Source organism: Seriola lalandi, unplaced genomic scaffold (genome assembly GCF_002814215.2).
Source record: "Seriola lalandi dorsalis isolate HSWRI2012SDOR001 ecotype SW California unplaced genomic scaffold, Sedor1 jcf7180002054935, whole genome shotgun sequence".
NCBI classification, from domain to species: Eukaryota; Metazoa; Chordata; class Actinopteri; order Carangiformes; family Carangidae; genus Seriola; species Seriola lalandi.
Genome location: NW_019525487.1, coordinates 148,863 through 172,676, shown reverse-complemented (window position 1 = coordinate 172,676; position 23,814 = coordinate 148,863). Strand labels below are relative to the sequence as shown.

At 43.8% G+C, this 23,814-nt stretch overlaps 1 protein-coding gene across 2 annotated transcripts in view; it reads right to left on the bottom strand.

The window, feature by feature from the left end:
* Nucleotides 1-4,158: 4,158 nt before the first annotated feature.
* Nucleotides 4,159-23,814, bottom strand: part of LOC111644546 (cadherin-2-like) — a 70,197-nt gene continuing 50,541 nt past the window's right edge. For both annotated transcript variants that reach the window (XM_087170221.1, XM_023393441.2), the window contains exons 11-16: nucleotides 21,986-22,128; nucleotides 17,472-17,705; nucleotides 16,341-16,574; nucleotides 12,711-12,850; nucleotides 8,198-8,359; nucleotides 4,159-7,282 (exon numbers count right to left, since the gene is read on the bottom strand). In XM_087170221.1, coding sequence (XP_087026347.1) covers nucleotides 7,076-7,282; nucleotides 8,198-8,359; nucleotides 12,711-12,850; nucleotides 16,341-16,574; nucleotides 17,472-17,705; nucleotides 21,986-22,128 — 1,120 coding nt within the window. In that variant the 3' untranslated portion in view covers nucleotides 4,159-7,075. The remainder of the gene's footprint in view (nucleotides 7,283-8,197; nucleotides 8,360-12,710; nucleotides 12,851-16,340; nucleotides 16,575-17,471; nucleotides 17,706-21,985; nucleotides 22,129-23,814) is intronic.

The following is a 23,814-nucleotide window of genomic DNA, read 5'->3' as shown; positions in this document are numbered from 1 at the left end:
ATGATGTGAAGATTGAACAAGTAGTTTTGAGAATTTCAATTCTGATCTGAGAAACGAACCAAAGCGACTGAGAGAAAATGTAAAAGCCTGGAAGTGGGGTCAGGTTTAGATCTAATACTGCCACCGATTTTGCTGGTTTATCTGCTGGTAGCCATTTGTATTGTTAAAAAGTGGGTGCAGGGGTGCTGTTTCCGGTGTATTTTGGTTCTTTAGTCGGCCTTGGTAGCCAGTTTTGTTTTTCCTTTTACTTTCAAGTGGATAATTCCTTGTACTGATTAGCTCATAAAGAGTCCTCTTTTGTTATATTCTGTTTTTGATTTGGACAGCACCCATCGGCCCCATTCCTTGGTTTGTGTTTTTTTCTTCATATAAACCATCATTTCTACTATTTACGATACAATAAACAACTTTATACCTATTACCAACTGGGTTTTGTGTTGCTTCCCTTTCCCCTGTGAGCCGGGTTGTAACAGTTTCAAATATTAACCCTGATGATAATCTTTCCCTAACTTTAACTGGACAATAACCACTCGCTTGTTTTAACACACAGATACTGTAGCAGTAACATCGTGTATACATACAAATAATGTAAATGTCCTGAGGATTTACAAAAAGAGTAGAACCTTCACCTTCTTCATCCTGTCATACACTGAAAAACATGTGGAGTGTGATTTACTTAAAAAAAACCTTGGTAACAATTTCCACACACAAATTCCTAGTAAATTTAACTTAGGATATTCTCAAGTAAAGTCTACATACCAACAAGTATTAAGTTTAACCAAGAAACACTTGTAAAGTTTACTAGTGTCATGGTTTGCTATGGCAGACACTTTTTGTTGTGTTTTGGACTTTTGCACTTCCTGTTTTATTTTGTAATTGGTTTCCATGTGTGTCAGTGTTTTTGCTTCCTGTCTTGGTCCTGTTTTTGAGTTGTGATTGTCTGCCCCGCCCTGATGTGTTTCACCTGTGTGCAATCACCTTGCCTCCTGTGTCTATATAGTCTTTGTGCTCCCCTTTGTCTGTGTTGGTTCGTCAGTTTTGTTCGGGGTTTGTTCATGTCAAGTTCACGTTTTGCTAATAAACCTGTCTATACCGTTCTCCCAAGAGTTGGCTGCATTTGGGTCCTACTTACCCCTAAAATCCTTGACAGAATGAACCGACCAGAAATGGACCCAGCGGTCTACGCCAGCCTCATGGCTTTTTTGAGTGTTCATCCATTCTGTCAGCAAGCGCCCTCGTCGGTCATCAGATCTCTGTTCACGCTGCCTGACCCCTTCTCGGACTCGGACCTGGAGGACTCTGACCTGGAGGACCCTGATGAGTCCCCTTTCAGGGGAACTCGCCTGGCAATTTTCAGGGGATCTCGTGGAAGCCAAAGAAGGCGAGGTAATCACGGCTCCCGTCACCATGGGGAGGCTCGGCCTTGGCCCCAGCCCCAGGTTTCTCGCTTCCGGTCCAGGCCGAAGTCCAAGGTCCCCAGCTTCCAGCCCAAGCCCCAGCTACCCTGGTGTCCAGAACCTCTACTCCCCTGTGGGAAGAAGCCCTCGCCCACTACCCTGGCTGATGCATCAGCTGTTCCAGCGTCGGGGGTTCCAGTTGGCGTTTCGTCGGCTCCTGCCCCACTTCCCGGGTCGACCATCCCGGCCGGCGCATCAGCTGTCTCAGCATTGGGGGTCCCGGTCGATTCCTCCATGGCTCCTGAATTGGGTGGGCTGGACAAAGTCTCCCCTGTTCCTCGTGTCCTGACGGTGGTCCAGCTGACTACTGCCCCTGGTACCAGGTCGGCTCCTGGTCACCCTCCAGAGGGGCAACGCCATCCTCCGGTTCGACCTCTGGAGAGACCACGTCTTCGTCGCCGTCCTCCTGTTCGTCTTCCAGAGTGGCGACGCCATCCTCCGGCCCGACCTCCGGAGAGACCCCGTCTTCGCCATCGTCCTCCTGCTCGCCCTCCAGAGGGGCGACGCCATCCTCCAGCTCGACCTCCAGAGAGGTCCCCCTGAGTTCCCCTGTTTTGCCACTGAGCATCAGATGATGCTGTCCACTGGCCCCTGGATCCCTCCTCCCGCCCGAGTTTGTGTTTTGGTTGAGGGTCGTCTGGAATTCGACCCTTAAGGGGGGGGGTTCTGTCATGGTTTGCTATGGCAGACACTTTTTGTTGTGTTTTGGACTTTTGCACTTCCTGTTTTATTTTGTAATTGGTTTCCATGTGTGTCAGTGTTTTTGCTTCCTGTCTTGGTCCTGTGTTTGTGTAGTGATTAGACCCTGCCCTGATGTGTTTCACCTGTGTGCAATCACCTTGCCTCCTGTGTCTATAGAGTCTTTTTGCTCCCCTTTGTCTGTGTCGGTTCGTCAGTTTTGTTCGGGGTTTGTTCATGAACTCCATTCTGTGTAAACTTTAACATTACCGGACCTCAAAACACAACAGGAACGCCCTACCTTTGACGAAAGTGGCACCTCACGTTCAGTGTAACACACACACTGGACAGTTATCACACTGTAGCCATGTTTACCTATGCTCAGAAGCGTGTTGGTGTCCGCTGACCTCAGAAAAAGTACGTTATGACTCAAGTCCAAAGCGGTCCGGACGCAGGAAGAGCGGAGGAGCCCTTAGCTACCTAGCTAGCAGGCTAAAATATTCAAACACTGATGAGCCAACATAAAAATAAAAAGTGAATTAATCATATACATACCCCAAGTGTCCACGTCCATCAATTGTCTCATCAAATGAGCACCCATACGATCCCCCAGTCGAGGTGTGTTGTCCAGGAATCCTGTTCTTCAAAGTACACGCACTCTGACCTCACCTGCTGAGCATGTGCAATATTGCAAGTTGACCTATTACCCAAGTAAATTTTACTTGCTTATGTCAGGTTGTACAGTCGATACAGTTGTTAAGTTAATATTACTTGGAGTGATGTATAATATTTACTTATCAAAATGAGGATACATAATTACAAACAAACATCAAGTAACACATTAAATAAAAGGTGACATTTTAAAGTAAAAGCACTGAAATAATATTTCCTTGTAAAATTTAAACAAATAATCAAGGTTATAATTACAAGACCAAAAAAAATCTTTTTTTTCAGTGTATTTGTTCTAGACTGTTCACCTCCAGCACAGACAATCCAGTGGTTGGCCTCATCAGAGTCATCAGTTTGTCGATTTGTTTGTGACAATTTACATTAAAACATTAAAACATCAGACATCGATGGAAACATGTCAGGACTAGCTCAAAAGCTAAATCTATGGTTAATGTGCACACATGAAGTGGCCTGGTTCAGAACATGGTTCAGGACTAACCGTGACTCCCTGAAGACTGAGCTACAGCGATGATGATGATGTGCCCACTGCATCTTCATCATCTCTGCTGATGTCAGTCCATCTCAGTGCATCTTGCTGCTGAAACGTCCTGTAAGAACCAAAGTCTGAACATTCTCCATAAGGTTTTACTGAAATCAGGATTGGAAGGATCTGGACCACATGTATTTAGTGTCTATCTGTCAGACTGTATGACTGTTTGTTACAGTGGCGATGAACCCAGCTTGGACACACCTCCAACACCACCTTAGGTTTTAAAGATGTGGCATTTCTCTGCTGCTTTCACTGTGTCCATCATGTCTTTAATTTGTCTCCTGTTAAACCCCAACTTTAAAAAGAGTAAAACTAAATTGCCGGAGTGTTTCTTTACACGTTGTTCTTGTTGATGAAAGTTTTCTACCTACAGCTGCTATGCTACTAGCAGTACTCTTTAATATTTATCATATTGACAATGGATCAAATGACAAAGGTTTTTAGCCTTTTAATTCAGTATTTGCCTGGACAGATCTTTACTGCTCTGGTTCACTCTCACAGCAGCAACTGTTTTCAGAGAAACAGCTGTAAGAAGCCTCTGTCAGCAAGCAGCTAAAGAGCCAGATATTTCCCTCAGAAGCTGGTGGAGACCAAACATAGAGCTAAAAGAGAGGAAATACTGGGCTGAAATTGATCAGGTGACACAAACAACACTCTATATGGGTTAATATGTTCCTCTAATGTGGAAAAGTGTCAGTGTGTTTACAACTCAGTAGTGTTATTGTGTTGTCATGTGTGTGAATGGTGTTTAACTTATTTGCAAAGGATGTGAAAAATACTGTTTTCCCATAATGAAAAGATAAAAACATGCAAAAACGTTTTAATTTGTAATCCAAATGACACATATACAAGGATTCAGGATAATAGCATGTCATTTTCTGTGACCACAGCCAAAAGAACAACAAGAGAAAAAATACAATCTGTACAGTTCAGTTTACAGTGAGTATCCAGAGAACACTAAGGCAAATCATCAGCAGAAAGAAAACATTGCCTTTTTTAATCCACCACAGCAGTATCAAGTGTCTCTGCTACAAAACGAGGACTGATGACTCCCTTTATCAGCAACCAGCTGCATAAGTTACACTGTGATAAAAGCAAAACAAAAACAGAAGGGATCTATCTAAAGTCTAGCACTACTGTACATGTCTCCTCAGCAGCTCTGGAGAACCTACCTGCAAAAATATGAAGCTCTGCTATACAACTCTGGGTTTGACCAATGTCTGCTCACTGACAGAAACCACAGAAACAAGTGACTCAACAGGAGGCAATGCTACAGCTGTATACAGCTGTATGCATCCTTATACAACCTTATATAGTCTGACCACCATGGACATTGCTCCTGGTAAACTTCATTTTGAAGGTACAGGAAACTGAAAATCTTGAGCTTTTAATATAACAGCTGGTCGAGCAAATGTTCTTATTGAATGAGGAAAAAGACTGAGCCTATGTATTAAGAAGTGTTGAAGCATGAGGTGTGTATCACGTTCATGTTGCTGGACTATTAGGCTCCTTAAAGCCCTGTGAATGTGTTTTTTTGTAAATAGTCAGCCCTGGTCAGTGTTGAGTTAGCCCATGAGTTCATGATGACTTGTGTTTTGCTGCCACAGACAAAGACCAGGCTCTGACTCATCAACTGGCCCAGAGTCACTGCTCTCACAGTCAGGATGAGGAGCTGAAACAGACTGAGACAATGATTTCAGTGTGTAAGTGTGACGAAGAGAATGAACTGCACATGAATAAGTTTAATGTTCAACTTGTACAAAAGAAAGACTGAGAGTATGTTGGCTGATCATTGTTAGCTGATCAGGGCAAATAGGGTTATAATAAGGAAATGAAGCACTGATACCATCTGTTATCTACACATCCTTCAGTGTTACAGCTGTAGCTCTGTGATGCAGGCTGTATCCTCGCTCAGTGAACTTGTCTCTCCCCCACATACAGACTGAACTGCAGAGCCTCTCCATTCATGAAGCTGGTGAAGTTTTGTGATGTTGTGACACAGGAGCTGGTCTACTCCTCAGGTGGACTCACTGAGTCCTGGTTTTACTGTTGGCTTCAGTGTGGTGCTCAGTCAGTTCAGACCAGTGTGTGAGGTTTCTCTGCCACTTTTACACTGTGATGTGATTGTGTGCAACCTGATCCACATGGATGTGTTGTGTTGATTGTATTTGAACATGACAGAAACAGAGTGGTGCGAAAATTCTAAACACTTTAGCTGTTGTTTGAGATTTTGTGAAACTTCAGTCACAAACATTTATATCCACATATGGAAAATGTTGTTTCCTGTACCTTTAATATTTCTTTTGTATGAGTGGAACTTTGAATCTTTAGATTTATCCTCCAGGAACTAAAAAGATCCAAATATGGAACTGATATCATCACAGAGAAATGCTGTAACATCTGTGACTGCCCCACTGCAGTATGCAAAGATACATCAGCTGGATTCATAAAGTCCAAGTTCTTCTGTAGGACAGATTAATTAGCAGATTAAAGGTCATTGAATATCATACATATATCATACATATAGCATACATATTCATCAGAACATGTCTGCTGTACCTGAATCACTCACGCGTTCACTGCTGCTGTCTCTGTCATATTCAGCATGTTTCATGACTCTGTTCATTATCCTCATGGTGGGGGTTTATTTTTCAGGTTTACTTTCTTTGCTGTGGCATTGACTCTTTGTTGGTGACACATAAATGAAATGATATTTTATCGCTGTATTTTTCTGTATTTTTATCAACCTGCAAATAAAGTCAATTACATCCCATCAAGTCCCCATCAGTGGAAACACAGCGAGGACACAACAATATTTAAACTGCTCCTCAAAAAACTGTTTCAGTCTCCTGCTGTGAAAACCTGCAGATTCAGAGACAAGGTTATTTAAATTTACTGTGTCATAAACTGCGCCTGATTACACACATGTGCCTCAGAGAGAGGATATACTATCTGGAATGTGTCACTGTGTCACATATGTAATGACAGCAGTTGTGATGAACATTAGGATCTACAAACTGTAGAACTTTGTGACTGAATCAGAGAGAAAAGAAAAGTGCTAACGCCCAGAGCTGCACAGGAGAGCCATGTTTCTGCAGGTTGGATCATCCAAGGCGGTCTCATCATAGGCTTTGCCCTTTAGTGTCCATCCAGTGTGACTCTGCGGAAATGACTCACACACACTCTCTCTCACACACACACATGTAAAGGTAATGATGTGGAACACACACATGCACTCGTTATCATGGCGAAGCGCTCCTCCAGCTGCAGCTGTAGAGCAGCGGAGCCTCAAAGCGACGTACAGAATCAGGACACAATCAAAAGAATGTACAAAAAGGCACGTTTGAGCCCAGTGCTCCTGTACTGTGAGATTCAAGTGTAGATGAACGTCTGTAGCATGGCTGTCACAGAGACGACGTCCCTCTGAGCGCACTGTTCTGGCTGTTAGCTCAGGGGCAAATGCTCAGATGATAATGTCCATTAGCCTGAATGCTCCCCACTGCCAGGCCTTGCTAGGCCCAGAGTCAGCATGGTCCCTAGTGTCATCAACTGTCCTCGAGAGGCAGCAGGTCTCTTTACAAGCTGTCCTGTGGTAATACAGAAGTGCTGATCCAAACCCCGTCTTCACCCCATTTCGTGTTGCCTTAGCTCCACCCACACCTGTGCCTTGGAGCAGGGGTTGGGTGGGGAGGGTGGTTGTTGTTGGTGGGAGCTGAGGGTGCTAATCGTCCCCTCCGCCATACAGGTCGGCCAGCTTGCGGAAGCGTGGCCCCCAGTCGCCGAGGTAGTCGTAGTCCTGGTCTCCACAGCTCGAGGAGGAGTGCAGGGAGCTGAGGGAACCGGCGGTTGAGCCGCTGCCCTCATAGTCGAACACCAGCAGGGAGTCATAGGGAGGGGCAGTGGGGTCGTTGTCTGCTGCCTTCAGGCCCTGGAAAAACAAAGAGATGAGACAGGAAGGTGAGGAAAGATCATCGGCAGCTCATGAAACCAGAAATTTTTTTTACTGAACCTGGTTTGTGCGTCACATCTACACATGATGATGGGTTCACCATGAGACCCAGTGGATCAGCTGAGGGCTGATCATCAGGGCAGTAATAAGACTGATCAAACACAAAGAGCCTATTTGATGTGTGCTACACAACGTGCACAGAACACACTCACATCACTGTTAAAGCACAGAGAAGGTCTGTGTGAGATATCTGCTGCTGTCAGATCGTCTCTATGTGACAGCAGCCCACACTCTCCACAGAATATCTGAGAGGCAGAGTTTATGGTGGAGAGAGCTACAAGACTCTGACTACATCTACTGCAGGATTATAGTAATCCCATAATATTTCTATAGTAACTCTACAGGTTCTATAGAAACCTGTGTCCATGCAGTGTAAGACCTGTGTCTGAAGACCCTCAGTGACCTGCTCATACCGTCTGAAAGGAGCCAAGTTCCCTCTCCCTCATATGTGGGACTTGTCAAATGTCAGCCTCCTAATCACTAGCCCGCCTGTCTAATCTCTACATCACCCCCTCCCCCCTCACTCAGCCCCCAGAGAACAGCCACAAGACCGGGATGAGAGGGATGTGTATGTGTGTGTGTGTGTGTGTGTGTGTGTGTGTGTGTGGAGATGAACAGTTGGGAGTGCTGGGCGAGAAAGAGGGAAGGAGGGATTATGGAGGAGGATTTGGGTCAGGGTGGACAGATGCTGCCTCTATCTCTAGGAGGAGATTCAGCAGATTACCTAGCATAGCCTGAACTTAAACCCAGCACCCCCTCCCACACACACACACACACACACACACACACACACACACACACACACACACACAGACACACACAGTGTTGTCCTACCTCATGGATGAAGTCTCCTATGTCTCCTGGGTGGGGGGCAGCAGAGCGGAGGGGGTACTGGTGGTCGTAGTGTAGGGGCCTCTCATCCAGACGTCTGATTCCCACTTTGACACACTCTGGCTCCAGAGCGTCAGGCTGCTGCAGCTGACTCAGGTCGTAGTCCTGAACACAAGCACACACATGCATGCACACACACACACGCACACACAGTGACACAGTGAGAGAGAGAGAGACATTCACATATTGGTGTCAGAGTAACATCACTCGTCCCTCTCACCATCCTTTGACCCCACTATTCATTGTGAGGACAATGACTACAAATCCACATCACTGTCCTTAGACCACATCAGCAACAGGACCCTCAGGTCTCACACTCACGTCATGACTGTGGGAAAAGAAATGATCAATATTCCTGTTAGATGACACGTACTATATCAAAGTACTGGACTAATGGACAGAGACCAGGTGCTGGAGCTTGATGGAGGAGGATCACCTATGTCCAGTGGATTCATCATCAGGAAACACATTGTGTGCTGCTGGTTGTGGTGTGTTACTGAAGCATCAGATACAGAATGACACATACTGACCTGTTGATGCTGAAATGGTGACGTCATGGCTGAACAGTGTTTACATCACACTGTTTAATTAGTATCTCCTGTTATTTTGGAGTTGTCATTACCAGCAGTCAGGTCATTACAAAGGACTGCTCTACAGTCTGATCGCTGACTGTAATGTGTTTATTCTGTGGATCACTGTTATCATCACACAGACACATAGTGAACGTTAGTCTGAGGCTGAGCATTATTTTCTGATGACAGGCAGGTTTTTATTACAGTTTGCTAAGAACCTGACTGAACTTACACACACTTACAGTAAATGGGTCTATCACCACCTTCATGGCCCATCTGTATTTAATAGCTGATGTAGTGAGAATTTCAGTGACTCTGATGCAATGTCTCCCATTTCTCCTACATCATCCGTCCTCAGGGAGAACTGAACCCGGCTCTAATGCTGTCTAATTAGCATCCACTTAGAGAAACACAGCCCGTCTTTCACCTTCTCTTACACAACACCAGCGCAGTGAGCAGGCAGAGGGGAAGTGTGTGTCATGGCCTCTGATCTGTTGGTGTTCAATGGTGGAGTGTGAGTCACTGCAGCAACCATTCAGAAACCATTTCATGCTCTCTGGTCTCCAGGGAAATTGACTGAAGCAGCCTTTTCTGGACAATAACAGCATGCTGTGGACTGACCTTGGACTTTGTTCACGATAATGGCCGACCAACAGAATACTTCTCACTAAAGAGCAGCTGAGAGCCCCGCTACTACCTGCAGGGAGGAGCGAAATGCTGCGTCCTTCTTGTATCTCTATACTTACAGGGATGAGACTGATTCGTCCTCTCAGGACTTTATTACAAGATCTGTACCAGCATTTCTCCAGTGCTGCTATAATTCAACTCCAGATCATGTTCCTGCAGCCTCAGCTTTATATTATATGTACATTTTAAACACCATGGTTTGCTTTGCAGAATGACTGGCAGTGATGTGAGGTACAACAAAACACAGCTGTTGCTCTATAGAAACTAATATATTATATTAAACTACATTACTAAACTACTGCATAGTTTACATATAACTGGACGTGGCCTCAGTCTTTTGGAGCTCCAACACTCAAAACATTTGTTCATTAACCCACAGCAGCCAGTTTTCTTCTTTCGTGACAGCTTTCTTCTCCAACTCTACACACCAACAACCTGCAGTACTGATACGTCCACAGAGACATAGACACACAGACAGCAGCCTGTCATGTACACACCTCCACAGTTTGCTGCTTTCTAAAATCTGAGTGGTGCTGATGGATGACATGAGCTGAAGTCTTCTCTCATAGTCTCCTGTCCTCCAGTATTTGACTGTGTTTCATTCTCCACCAATCAGAAGCCTGTGTTGGTATTTACCATTTACCTTGAACAATGACATTTACAACCATTAATACGCCTCTCAGGTCCCAGTAGTGTTGGTTATAGGTAAGGATTAGAAGATCTAATAATGTGAATGTGTGTGTGTGTGTGTGTGTGTGTGTGTGTGTGTGAGATAGTCTTTTTCTCCTCAGGTTAACTCTAATGCAGGCTACTAGTAGGAAACACAACATGAAGTCTAGTAGTCTTGTTCCTCCTCCCTAGGCTTGTTCCTCCATGTGTTGGATCATGGAGAGTGAACCATTAACTCACAGTCAAACACTAGACTGAGCTGGTATCAGCAGGTTTGTTAAATGCAGCTAATCCTCTCACTCTGTCAGACTGAGAGAGACACTCAACTGTGGCAACGTCATCACATGCAGTTACAGACACAGGCAGATTCAGACAGTCAGCTGTTAACACGGATCGTCTCATCACGGGTTGTTGCTCCCATCAGTGTCTGAGCCTCCGTGTGGGACGCTTCAGTTGGTGGCTTTGTGTTTTTTAAAACCTATTGAGTACAGCTCAAAGGTGTAGCTGCAGTATTTCTGGAGCATGCTGGACAGGTGACAGGTGTCATCGGCGCTGGGACCGACTGCAGAGTCATGTGACCTGGGAGTGAATGCTGATTGTTCCATTTCACATTGATGACAGGTTGATTGGTTTCTTGTCCAGTGTTAAATTGGCTTCAGTTACACTTTCATTGTCATGGTTACCAGTCGTTGCTGAGAAATTGGTTGAGTTTTGGTTAAAATACACATCATTATATGTTTGACACATTTCAGAAAATCTTCATTGCTCACAACATAAACATGTCTCTGCTGACAAATGTTTTGATTTAGGAGAAACTAAAAGCACTTTTCTACTCTTCCTGATAATTCCTGTTTTAACAGAACATCAGCTCAGTAGCAAACATCTGGAGCTGCAGTCTGGCTCCATCATGGAGGTTCAGCAGTCTGATAATGTCTAAATATAAAAAAAGTCAGAGCAGAAAGTCAGGCACATGACAGAGAGAGTCGTTGTGGGTGTATGTGATACAATGACTGAGATGTTACACTGAATATGTTCTGTCATGATCTGACTTCCTGTCAGGACTCTGTAGTTTTTCCTGTTTTATTTTTTAATCCCTTCCCTCACTTCCTGCCAGTGTCTCGTACGTCCGTGACTGTCAGTTTGTTCAGAGCCTTGTCTTTCCAGATTGTTATGTTTAAATACTGTAGGCTTTATGACCTGGTTCCTCCTGTTTTATCTAGTTTCCAGCTGATGCAGCTCCGGTTCATGAACATGCAACCTTCCTGTCCAGAACCGACTGGCTTCCTGTCTGATCCTCAACCTGAATACCCTGAGAAGCCCCCTTTCCTGGGGACTTGTCTGGTCATTTTCTTTAGGTATCTAGGTACCTAGAAGGAAATCTGCTGGGTCTCTGAGACATCAATGCCCCGGCCTGCCCAACTCCACAAAGACTTAGCTGTAAAGCCTCATAATCAACACCCAGCTGGACCCTGAGTTGGCTGATGTTCTGTCTGTCCCTGCACCGGTGGTCCCAGCCAACATTTATCTGTTTCTGAGTCTAGTCCTAGCCATCAGGCCATCCGCCTGAGGTCTCCTGCTCTCTGGTTTCTCCAGCCCTGAGGTTGTTTGCCTCTGACCTCCAGCTCTATTCTTCAGCTCCCTTTCCACCTCTAAACATATTCAACTCTAAGTGGATGTACTGAGTGGAAGTAAAGGAAACATAAGCTCCATTATCATTTCAAGGCCACATTCAACTGATAACTTTACTTTGATGTTGTGTTGATTATACTGGTGTGTTGTATCATAACAGAAGCATAAATTAATTAATAGAAATGTCTAACTACCAAACTATAGAAGCCGAGCAGGAGACGGTCAAAGTCTTTGTTAGTGTTGGGCTGTGGCTATTTCCTGGAGCAGCACAGACCAGTACAGATCTGGCTAAAACACAAGATTGTATTTATGTGCTAATGGTGAAACAGTGCCATATGTCGTGGCAGGCGTCTGGTAGGTGTGTGCATGTTGTACATGTACAGTATAACTCCCCTCCTCTCACAGCCAGTGATCTGCTGCTGTATAAATTAAAGCACACTCTCAGTCTGGCTGTCTGGGTGAACGAGGGTTAAACTTCCTCCCAGCAGAAGTGCGGAGCAGCTTATGTGCTTCAGCAGAGGAGCAGTGTGGAGGGACACAGGAAATTGTTCTCCAACAGAAAGCAATTAATCCTGTTTCGAGGTCCTCTTTTGTGGTACACTTAATCTTTGCTGGAGGACAGATGATTGAAAGCTGCAGAGGAGCAGGGTGTGTGTCTGTCTGCCAACAGTGTGTCTTCTATGGTTTGTTCCTGAGACTGTGTGTGTGTTTGAATGTGACTGTGGGAGTGTGTGTGAGGGCAAGGAGGGGGAGGAATATCCAGTGCTGATGAACATGGGTGTAGAAGGTAAACATAGAGTTAACCTGTAGTCAGCTTAGCCTATTAGAAATAACACACTGAAGACATAACACATATAGAGACATATAGACATAGACAGCATGTGTGTGTACGTGTGTACCTGGTCCTCCTCTCCACCTCCCTCCTCGTCGTATTTGAGGATGTTGTCCCGGACGTCGTCCTCTGGGTCGATGAGGAGCTGCTTGGCCTGACGCTCCTTGTCCCTCCTCTTCATCCACATGACGAAGAGCAGCACCAGCACTGCAGGAGAGAAGTCACTGTTTAGCATGAGGGACAGACCAGGTCTCCACTCAACATCATTCAATGTCCTGGGGGTTTCTGAGCCACCTACTGACTCTGTGAAGGCGGAAACCCGAAAGGCTTCCATCACTGTAAAGAGGGAACACTCCTCTGTTCTTGGAGCAGTGACAGTAGAAAGTGGAGCCACAGAACAGCCAATGGAACCATCTGCTTCAGCCTGGTTCTTCCTCTGAGGAGCCTGAATGTCCTTGGCAGATATCCTGCTCACACATATCAAAAGACTGAATGTCTTTTGATATGTGTGAAAGTTCTGTGTGAAAGTTTGTTGTAAAAGTGACATTTAAAAAGCTCAAAATAAGTTCAGCAAGTCCTCTGGGTACCATGGCAACGCACAGCTGATTTCATGACAGTGAAGTCATTAGTATTCCTGCAGCCAAAGCTAAACGTAGCCTGACAGTGGTGCTAGAAGGAAGCTCTGCATATAAAGGTCACTGTGGACAGTGATCTGCTCTGAGATCATATGAAAGTTTTTCAGAGGTGAACAGTTACTAACAGGAAATCTAATGGTGCTGAGGTAACAGGTACACTGCAGACAATGTGCTCTCCATAGACCCCGTCAACATGACTACTGAATCACTACTTAATTTCTGTGTCCTTACTTCTCCTCTCATGAAACATGTTGTGATGTTGTCTGCCAGTGAACACATCTGATTTGTTGGTAGATATTTATCAGTGTAGTAACAGCTGACTGTTTCTAATGCTGGCTCTTACATTGTAAAAATCAACCTAATGTCTTTTGTAAAGGAGGTTTCTAACTTGTTAGCTACAGGTGGGTCAGGTTAACCAAGTTAACTCTAACATGCATCAGTCTGGGGTTTCAGAAGAACAACTGCAGGGACCGAGTGATGATTAAAGAGATTGTGAGTTTTCTCTGCTGCTGAAGATGTTTTTTTGTCAGGAGCGGCTGGTGATGACTGTCTCTTACCAAGAGCTTCAGTCATCTTTGTGTTTATAAGACACGATGTTATAGTACATCCTCTAAGCAGCTACTTCTACAGTGAGTCGCTGTTGGTCACTTGGCTAGCTGGTTAGCATGCGAACTTCAGTAGAAGAGTTAACAGTGGTGTTTGTCTCCACCTCTGGAGACAGCTGTTGGTGAGTAAAGGAATTAAGTTTGATGCTCATCTCACAACGTTTCTCCTTGACTGGTAAGTAAACATCTGCTAGTGCTAATGTTAGCTATGTAGCAATAGAAAAACTTACAAATGGCTCCTTGTAAAAAAACCTTATAGGTAAACTAATTTAACTTTTTAACTTGAACTACTGGGTATTTTTTTCATTTGAAATAAGAATAGAAAATAACATGTCTGAACTGCTCCCAGCTCACGTCCACACTGGCACTGCTTTGTTTTATATCTCTACACTCGATTTCTACTGTATCTGTGTTCTTCACTCAGATGTTAACTACCAGCCTGGAGACCTGCTTCATTGTTATTAATAAGCCAGTGTGATCTCCTTACATCCCTGGTGATGGTCAGTTCAATACAACAAATCCTTTCATGTGGGATTGGAGTGTTTTAAGGAAACACTGCTTATTTTGACACAACTGGCAGGTTTTAAAAGTCTGTGCTCTTCATCATATTAATCTGTGAGGATTTATGAGACAGTGAACTCAGGGAGGGAGAGTAAACCCACACTGCTGCAACCGCACGGGCCAAAACACATTAGGACGCTGAGTGAAGCTCTGAGTGAGGACGATTTCAACCCTGGAGAGGTGATTTGAGAAACGGCTTATCACCATTAGTCAGGTTCTTCAGTGGAAGCAGCAGGGAGGTTGTCAGCTGGCAGCTTAGAGCGTCTCAGCCACACAACACATCCAGTTTAACACAACGAGACGCTGCCTGAGCCCAGCTCCACCACAGGTCTCCCTCCATCAGCTGCTCAGGGACTGAAGTCTACATGTGAACTGGTGCAGAACTACGAGGCTGCTGCCTCTCTGCTTTTCCTTTCTCCTCGTTTCTTTCTGTACTCTTCACAAAACAAACCTTCTCTCCAACTTTGCAAAGCTCCTAATGGTGTTGCCATAGCAACGGTCAAAGATTTGAACTGAAAATTCACCAAACATCACTCATTAAAGAAAAATACAGCTTTGCAGCTTGATGTAAGATGTAAGAGGAATCTGTCAAACCCTGCCTCACTCATAATGTTCATTATAATGTAGTAATGAAATACATTATAAAATGAACTGTGACAGCCAGTCTCCTGCAGCCTGAAGAGCTCTGTGTGTTAAAGGTCCAGCTTTATTCCAACTGTCTGATCAAACATTGTGATTTGATGTAAGAAGCTTCCAGCAGGTGAAACTCTGTATGAGTCAGTTCCAGATCCAGATCACTCTCCCTTACTTTAAAAGTGTGATGCAAAAATTGTGTGCAGCAGCAGGGCTGGGGCAGTAGGTATTTTGTACAAGTACTTGAACACTCATCCTTTGCTATTCAAAGTCTTGTTCTTTGTAATGTCTGATAGAGTAAATCCGAGTCCACATCATCTCTTACTAAGTGAGAGCTGAGCTCCTCGTCTGTCCACTCACCTGCAGTGTTCAGAAGAGCTGAGCTCTGTCACCAAGTGCTGCTTTTTAACAAGCAGATAATTCATAACAAACTGCAACCAGCTAGGGACAAGAGCTGGGATCTGTGCCTGGGCAGACCTGGACCTGACACGTGGTTGGTGCTCACTGCTGACTGCAGCTGCAACAGGAACACTGTCAGTACTCCTGAACTGAAGCCAGAATAAATGATAATGTTTATTTGGTACAAAACCAGCAAAAATCACATCATCGTCATTTTTATACTTTTTCAGTGAAAATAAAATGAAAACATTTGTCATAAATATCAAGGTATTTTTGTTCACATTGTGCAGCCATAGTCCAGGCCAAACAGAGTGTCATCCCGCAAGTGTGGTGTGTAAAGTTACCTATGATTTCTGTTTTTACCATTGTTGCCACAGTCTGTGATCTCAGATTTTATTGTGGTGAGAACATTTCTATCAAAACTGATCAAGCTGATGGGCTGAGCTGTAGGAAAACAACACAAGTGATAAAAAACAGTTTATCTTTGAAACTGGACTTTAACATACACCTCTCCTACACAGCAGATCACCTACAGTATGAGGTAACATAGATCCAACCTATGATGTCTTAAATGGTGCAACTTCCCTGACAAAACTGCTCAAAGCTTGACACACAGAGAACCTCGGTCCCTGGGGCCCCTGTGGTCTTGGGCCTCAGGGTAGGTGCCCAGTTTTAGTTATTGTCTCAGCACAAAATATTAAACACTGTTTCATTTCTTCACACTTTTATATTTATATTTTATATTATTTATATTCATTTATATATTTATATTTTCTACTGTTGAGAAATGATATTCTGTAGCTGTGTATTTTTCTGCTAAGTGCTACAGCAACATGTGTGTGTGTTGATGTGTGGGAGGTTCACCTAACAGTATGATGATACAGATCAGGATAGCGATGATGGCTCCGGTGCCCAGTCCAGCAGCGATGATTCGCTCCATGTCCACACAGTCTCCATGGTGATCACACTGGCAGACCTTGACCCTCAGGTAGGAGGTGTTGGACATCGGCAGGTTTCCAGAGTCTGTGATCATGACTGGAACCTCGTAGATGCCACTGGCCAGGGAGCTGATTCGCAGTCGAAGCTGGGCGTACTCCCCTGCAGGACGACAGGATGAAGATGGACGGACAGAGAGATGGAGCAGTTAATAGATAGACAGAGAGGCTTCATGCTCCTCCACTCAGGTACACTGGGGTATGTACGGGACTGCTCCAGTCTGCTAACGGTGGTCACTGGGGCAGCTGGGGGCTTTTTGACGGAGAGGAGAGTTCTGCATATTTTCCGCTACACACATATTTTTAAAACCTTACACTAAAGCCAAATCCACAAAAATCTAGTAACTTCCCAAACTACTGAAGTGAAAAGGCAAATTAATTGTCTAAACAGCTCCTGCTACAAAATACCAGTGGAAACAGATCATCATGAGCTGGGTACAAGTGTCGCAGTTCATGCGTGACGGTATAATGGAGCATGAGACTGGAGGAACTGGAAAACACTGCTGGGTACAAGGAAATCTGGACTACCTTTCTTATCCTGCGGGCACTGTGACCTGACCCAACGAGCGTCAGAAAATGGATGGATTTTTTCAAAACTGTATTAGCATAATTTTTACAGAGCTGACACCACAGACCTGTTTAATACTGTGAACAAGGCTTGTCAATATATTAGACTTGTTTTGCTTTAAGTTTCATGTCAAACGTTTGGAGAGTCAGGTCTCCTTGAAGTCACGTCCACTTCAAACCTCATGTGGCTCATTGTTGTGACTTAAATGTGAAATCTCCAGGGTCGAGTGTGTTTAAGATGGTTTACTGGAGCTTCAGTTACAGAAGATCAGGAAAGGTTTTTGGACTCTCAGTGAAAGACTAAATTCAACTGTAGCTGGTCGTCACCTCATGATACAGAACGACTATATAAAGAACATGGTTTTTATCTTGGGTCGATTCTCCTCTTAAAGCAGGAACAGGAAGTCATAGAGAGACATGTTCCCACACTGACCGTTGATGCGACTGAGTGTCCAGTTGCGGCGTATATCTGATGGACGGTTGGCCAGCTCGAAGGCGAAGGGTCCAGCATTGGGGTTCAGGTCTGGGTCACTGGCTGTAATGTTAATGGCGTTGGGATCTGGCCTCTCACACATTTCTACCTCAGGGGGGAACACGTGAGGAGCGTTGTCATTAATGTCCAGCAAATACATCTGAAGGGTTCCTGTCCCACTGGCAGGTGGGATACCTGCACGCAGAGTGAAAAAAAGTATTTTATTTCATTTATTAATTACTGAACAAACAATGCACACCACATCTGTAGGCCCAGTATGGTACAATCTTTGAGGGAACGATGTTCATGGCAGAAACTGTTTTCCTCATAAACCTGGAGAGGAAATGAGAGTACAGATTTAAACCCTGGTAAGAGCTGCTCATTACACCCACAATAAACCTCATAATAAAATCTGTCTGTGGGTTTCACTAGAGAAATTGGTCTGAGGGTGATTAAAACCAAAAAGGCTGATTCCCTTGGGTTCTGGGCTGATTACTGTAATGTTACCGGCGACAAGCAAATCAGATCATTAGACATCATGTGTACAAAGTTTGTATTTTGGCCTGGAAAAGGAAAACAGGCTGGAGCACAATGACGTCTGTTTATTTAGTGGCAATCTGTCCATAAGATGTGACTGTGTCTGATGACAAACAGACATGTTGGTCTGATGGAAACACCAGAGGAAGGTTCAGACCAACAGGATTCATCCCCCTGGTGGAAAATCTGGCCTACAGACAGTGACCTCACAATGATGTCACATTAGAGGCCACCAACATCAGTGGAGGATCAGCCTTTTCCTATAAAACCAACGTTGAGTGTCTCCTACTAACAGGTTCTGTGTGTGTATCACAGCCTGATGTCTCTCACTCCTCTGAGCTCCACTGTTTCCAAACACTATTAAAGCACATCAGTGAGTCTCACTGTGTCACATGTTCCTTCATCACCATGAACACACACCGCACATACGTTCTGCTGCCCCAAATACTCACTAGAGCACCTAATGTGGATTAATCCGCAGCTGGAAATAGTCCCCAACAAATGCTCTATTTCCTCCTGTTTGAGTAACAAATAAGTAGTAGTAGTAGTAAAAATTAAACTATGTATTTCCAATGAAGTTTTTTCAGGGAGTACTGAAATATAAACACACTGTTGGTTTTTTAATGGTTTTTTTTGACAGTAAAAAAAAAAAAAGGATCAATGACTTTATCCTTTCAGTGAATGTCAGGTTTCGTATAGTGACATCTCACAAAGCTCCTTCTAAATGGTAGATGTTTGGATGCATGTTGCTAAGTGCTGCTGCAGAGCATGAGCACTTTATTCCTCACAGGGACGAGTCCACTGCATCAGTTAATTGAGAATGATATGGGTCCTCTGCTAATCTCCATGGACACAGTGTAAACTCCAGTGAGCTCAGTAACAGTAGGTCGCTGTTGCACATATGGTGACAGCAGAGAAACTGCAGACATGTAACCTTGTGCACAGCCTGTGTTTGCTCTTTGTGTGAGTGTGGTCAGTATCAGTGAGGATGGGCTAACAGTCAGTTAGCAGGAGGCTAAGAGGACAGTGATGCCTCTGTACAGAGAGAGAATGATGGAGCTGCTGCTGAATGAACATTCCTCTTCTACTATTTTCCACTTCGAACAGAGAATCCTTTTCTGTGGCTGTGAGCAGAGCTGTGATCACAGGGGGAGACTCTATGAATCATGCTGAATGAACAGGAAACCATCTCCATTAGAAGTCAGTAGGACTACTGTGTCCTATAAACCCCTGATCAGGACATTTGATTGCAGGAATACAGAGTTTACAGTACAAGTCTGTACAATCTGTTGTTTACATTACAGGAAGTCCTCCTCTTTCCATCATGTGGAATAAGAGAATGACTTCAGGTCAAACTCATGACATGTTCCTCCACCACCAGACACAAAAGAGCCAAACCTCCTCCTTCCATCAGAGGTCACAGTGTTGCTCTGATGTCCTACTGTTCACTACAACACTGCTGATCAGACTTTTTTTTTTTAAAAACTTCACTCTAGCTTTACCTGGAGGAAACAACAGACCTAAACACACACTGGGTGATAGAGACAATTCTATTAATATTTATGTTATAATTAATATTAATATTGTTATTGACATGTTTTTCTTTGATAATTTAATTCCATTGAATGATTGTAATTGTGCTTTGGCAACACATTGAAAAAGTCATGCCAATAAATCCTGTTGAATTGCATTGAATTGAAAATAAATTATTCAATTTTTTGCTGGGGACCCTCAGGAACCCCCTCAAGGACCCCAGATCCCACTTTGAGAACCAGTGCTCTATAGAACTGGATTAAAGATATCAGATTTGTTTGGATTATATCTAACTCCACCCACAATCACAGAAGTTTGTTCCTTATTTCAGTCAAAACTCACACTGGTGTCATTTTCAAACTTGTACTTGTATTATTTTTATTGTATCATATTGTATATTTATTTGTATAATTGCATTTTTTATTACAAAAGGGAATAAGATGTTCAGAGGCGTTTAGAGTGATGATTAGAAATGCTCTTCAAGCCTCTGAGTGGGCGGGGCCTGGGTATGTCTTTATCTTTTTGATTGACAGCTAAGTTGTTAGAGACACTGTAAGCAAACTGTAGTTCCGCATTTATTTCTAAGTGTTACTGAACAGTAAGAAGACACCATTCCCAATCTAAAATGATTGATGTTGAGATTAACAGTTAAGTATTTAAAGTCTAAAGATAGATGTCCATGTGTTGTTATAATTATGAAGCAGGTCTAGATTCTATATTAATACTGTGAAAGTATCAAAGTACTCAGTCCACAGAGAAATGCACACAGCCTGAATTCAGAAACTGCTCCAGAGAGAAGCCTACGAAAGGAGATGTAAAACTACACTGAGATGGTCTTTGTTTTTCAAAACCACAAATATATCTTTTTATGGATCAACACTTCAAATATAACATAGGAAAAGAGGAAAATATGGAGCTTTTAAACTGTTCACTGTGCAGCAGCTGACTAGTTAATGAGCCATCAGGCTGCATTCAGAGTCTCATCTCTGTGGTGGATGTTTGGTCACTCATTCAGAGGAAGAGGATGAACAGAGAGCAATGTGAGCTGGAATGCTCATGTGGATAGTGATTCTCTCTGAATGTGAGGCTGCTGTCAAACTCTGTCACCATCAGATAATTATAGAGTGCTGACAGCTACTGCATGTAGCCACAGAACCAACAGGGACAGAGGAAGTCTATAAACTGTAGCTGAAAGAAACAAATTGATTTGGTTTCTGGACCTTTCAGGATCTCTACAGTATCACATCCTCTCTGTGGTGACAGTGAGCTGGGACCACCAAGACCTTCAGCACAGCTCTGTGATGTGATAGTTGTGTTGTTGTGTTGCTGCTGTGCTCTGTGCTGCATTGTTTGATGTCTGTCTGTAACTGTACTGTCATGTTGATGCCAGCTGTCATGTTGGAGGAGGTTGCTCTCGGCTGCAGTCATGGTCGACAGGTTGGAGAGTCTAGTATCGCCACTAACACTCAGCTAACGTGGAGCCACATAAATAAAAGAGGTTGCTGTCAATATTATAGATGCTGTTACATGGAGCAATATTGCTAGTTTAAACAACCCCCTCCTAAGAAAATCAAGTGTTCGATCTTGTCTTGTCACCTTGTGGGGTTGGGGGGCGGGGGCTTAATAAACCTGAAACCTTGTCAGTACAGAGGGGGAGAGTTAGCATTAGCACAACCACTAACACTGTGTCAGCCACTGCCAGTTCCAAGCTAACATACAACATAAACAAATAAAAGATGCTAACTACGCTAACCGTTCTGATAGGTCTGCTAGTCTCTAGTTCTGGTCTCAGACTCCTCATCTGAGTCTGGGTCTGACTGAGGCTCAAACATGTGGCTGAGTCTCTCTGATGTTTAATCCTCTAACCATCTTGATACTCTGCTCTTTCACCTGCTCACCTGGAGCAAGCAGGTGGTGGGCGGGGCACAAGGCCTGATCCAGATTTCTCAATCAGGAAGTAAGAGGAGATGATTTAAATATGAATCATAGCAGAGAATTTTACAGAGTTTAAAACATGACTGGAGGAACTTTAACTACATTTCCCAGAGTTCCAGTAGAGGAGCCATTTTCACAGTCATGTTTTCAGTAGTGAGCTATAGTAGATAAATGTTATGATGCTGTGTTTTATTCTCTCGATCTTCTCTAATGAATTGGTTAGAAAACTGGGGTGTAAAAATGTGTTGAATATATTCTATAGCAGTGTGTTAGCTCATAGCCTCACAAGCTTTTGTTCCCAAACAATGCAGCCAAACTGCAGACTCTGGACTGAGACACTAACTCCACACTACCAGCACGACTGCAGTTATTGAGAGAGCAGTGAGCTGTGTGTGTGTGTGTGTGTGTGTGTGTGTGTGTGTGTGTGTGGCAGGGGGGCGGGGTCACTGCAGAACACCAGCTGGTCTCACCGTTATCAGAGGCCATGAAGGTGACGTTGTACAGGTTGTTCTTGACGTAGGGAGACTCTCGGTCGAGGATGGCAATGGTCGAAATCCGGCCGTTAACTGGGTCAATCTCCAGCCAGTTGGCAGGGTCATACATCTTGGAGTACCTGGATTGTGAGTGAGAGAGAGAGGCAGCGTGAGAGAATGGCACAGAGAGGCTTCTTCATCTACTGCCTGGATCCAGGCCAAGCTGCTGGAGGGGGGTGATGTATGGAGGCTGCGGCAGTCTCATTCATTTACTCCTGCTGGAAATGACTCTGCCTCTAACAGACTTCTACATTATATCAGAACATGTGTTTATTTGTGAAAATACTTGATCTTGAATCGTAAACAACAGCACGAAGCTTGGGGATTTATCTCAACAGGATTTACATCAGTACAAATAGTCACATTTCAGACAACACTGAAGAAACAGGTGACATGAAGCAGCCATGAGCAGGTGATATATTCTGTCTGTTGTTAATTGGTGAGATAAAGAATAAGTGTACAGGCAGCAGCTACTGCGCAACACAAAGCAACAGAAAAGAAAAATCAGACACCAAAACGCTCTCCCCGGCCCGCTCCACAGCACACAATACACTCTCTTTATCTGTGTCAGCATGTGTGCACTCGCATGTTTTTGTGAACAAAGTGTGCGTCCACTATTGGCTGTTGCTAGGCTACAGAGATTTCAGCACTACATTTAGAAACAAATAGTGGGATGCAAAAGAAAGAAGGCTGGGGACAGAAAGCAGCAGTCCTACAGGCTCTGCTGGTCGTTGAGCTGCTAGCTCAGAGCTGCTGGAGCTGGAGACACAGACTCCACACAAATCATCCAGCTTTTATCTGAGAGCGAGGCTGCAAAGAACAGCATGCAGCAAAGGCAAACATTCACCCCACAGCCCAAATGAAATTATATAATATAATCATCAAATACAGTCAGTGAAGCCTCTGGACCTGGAGAGCTCCACATCATCAAGGTGTTTATCAAAGTATCATCAAACACCAAAGTAAATCTACTACACAATGAACACAGACAAAGAAAATCCATCTTTTTACACCTAGACTGGCCCCCAGTCCAGAGGGAGGTGGTGATGCACCTGAATGCACCTGCAGGGATAGTATACTATGATCTGTGATTGTCATTATTTTCAGTTTAAAAACATTTATTAAAGATATAAAAGTTTCACACATATAAAATGTAAGAACACAACATGCACATTCCTCAGTGTATGATACAGGCTGTTAGACATCTATATTAAACTTCATGTTCGTCCATCTTCGTCCATTCATCCATTATATGATACATATAGAATAGAGATGGGATATGTGAATATCAGTCTTGGCGATCACCTCTACCTCTTGCACTCAATTATGGGCCCCATATCTTCCAGAGTACATCTAGACTGTAGATAAACTGCTCATAAGAGGCCATCTTAACCAGCTTGTCTCTCCATTCATTAACACTGACTCACTCTTTTGATTTCCAATACTTTAACACTATTCTGCTACCTGTTATTAAGGCTGGTTTCACCCAGGAACACTGGCAAAATACCCAACATGCATCATGCTGGATTCACAATGAGACTTGTGTCTAGTATATTCATAGTGAGTAAACTATGTCTAACCAGAAGTCATGAACCATTTCACATTCATATAGCAGATGAGACAGTGTGACCCTGTTTCTGTTGCATCTCCAACATCTATCATCCTTCCAAAGCCCAAACTGGACAGTTTTGATGGAGTCTAATAATTTCTATTCAGTATTTTAGTATAAAAGATAAGGCATGGCTCCATGGACACCAGTTCTGCTC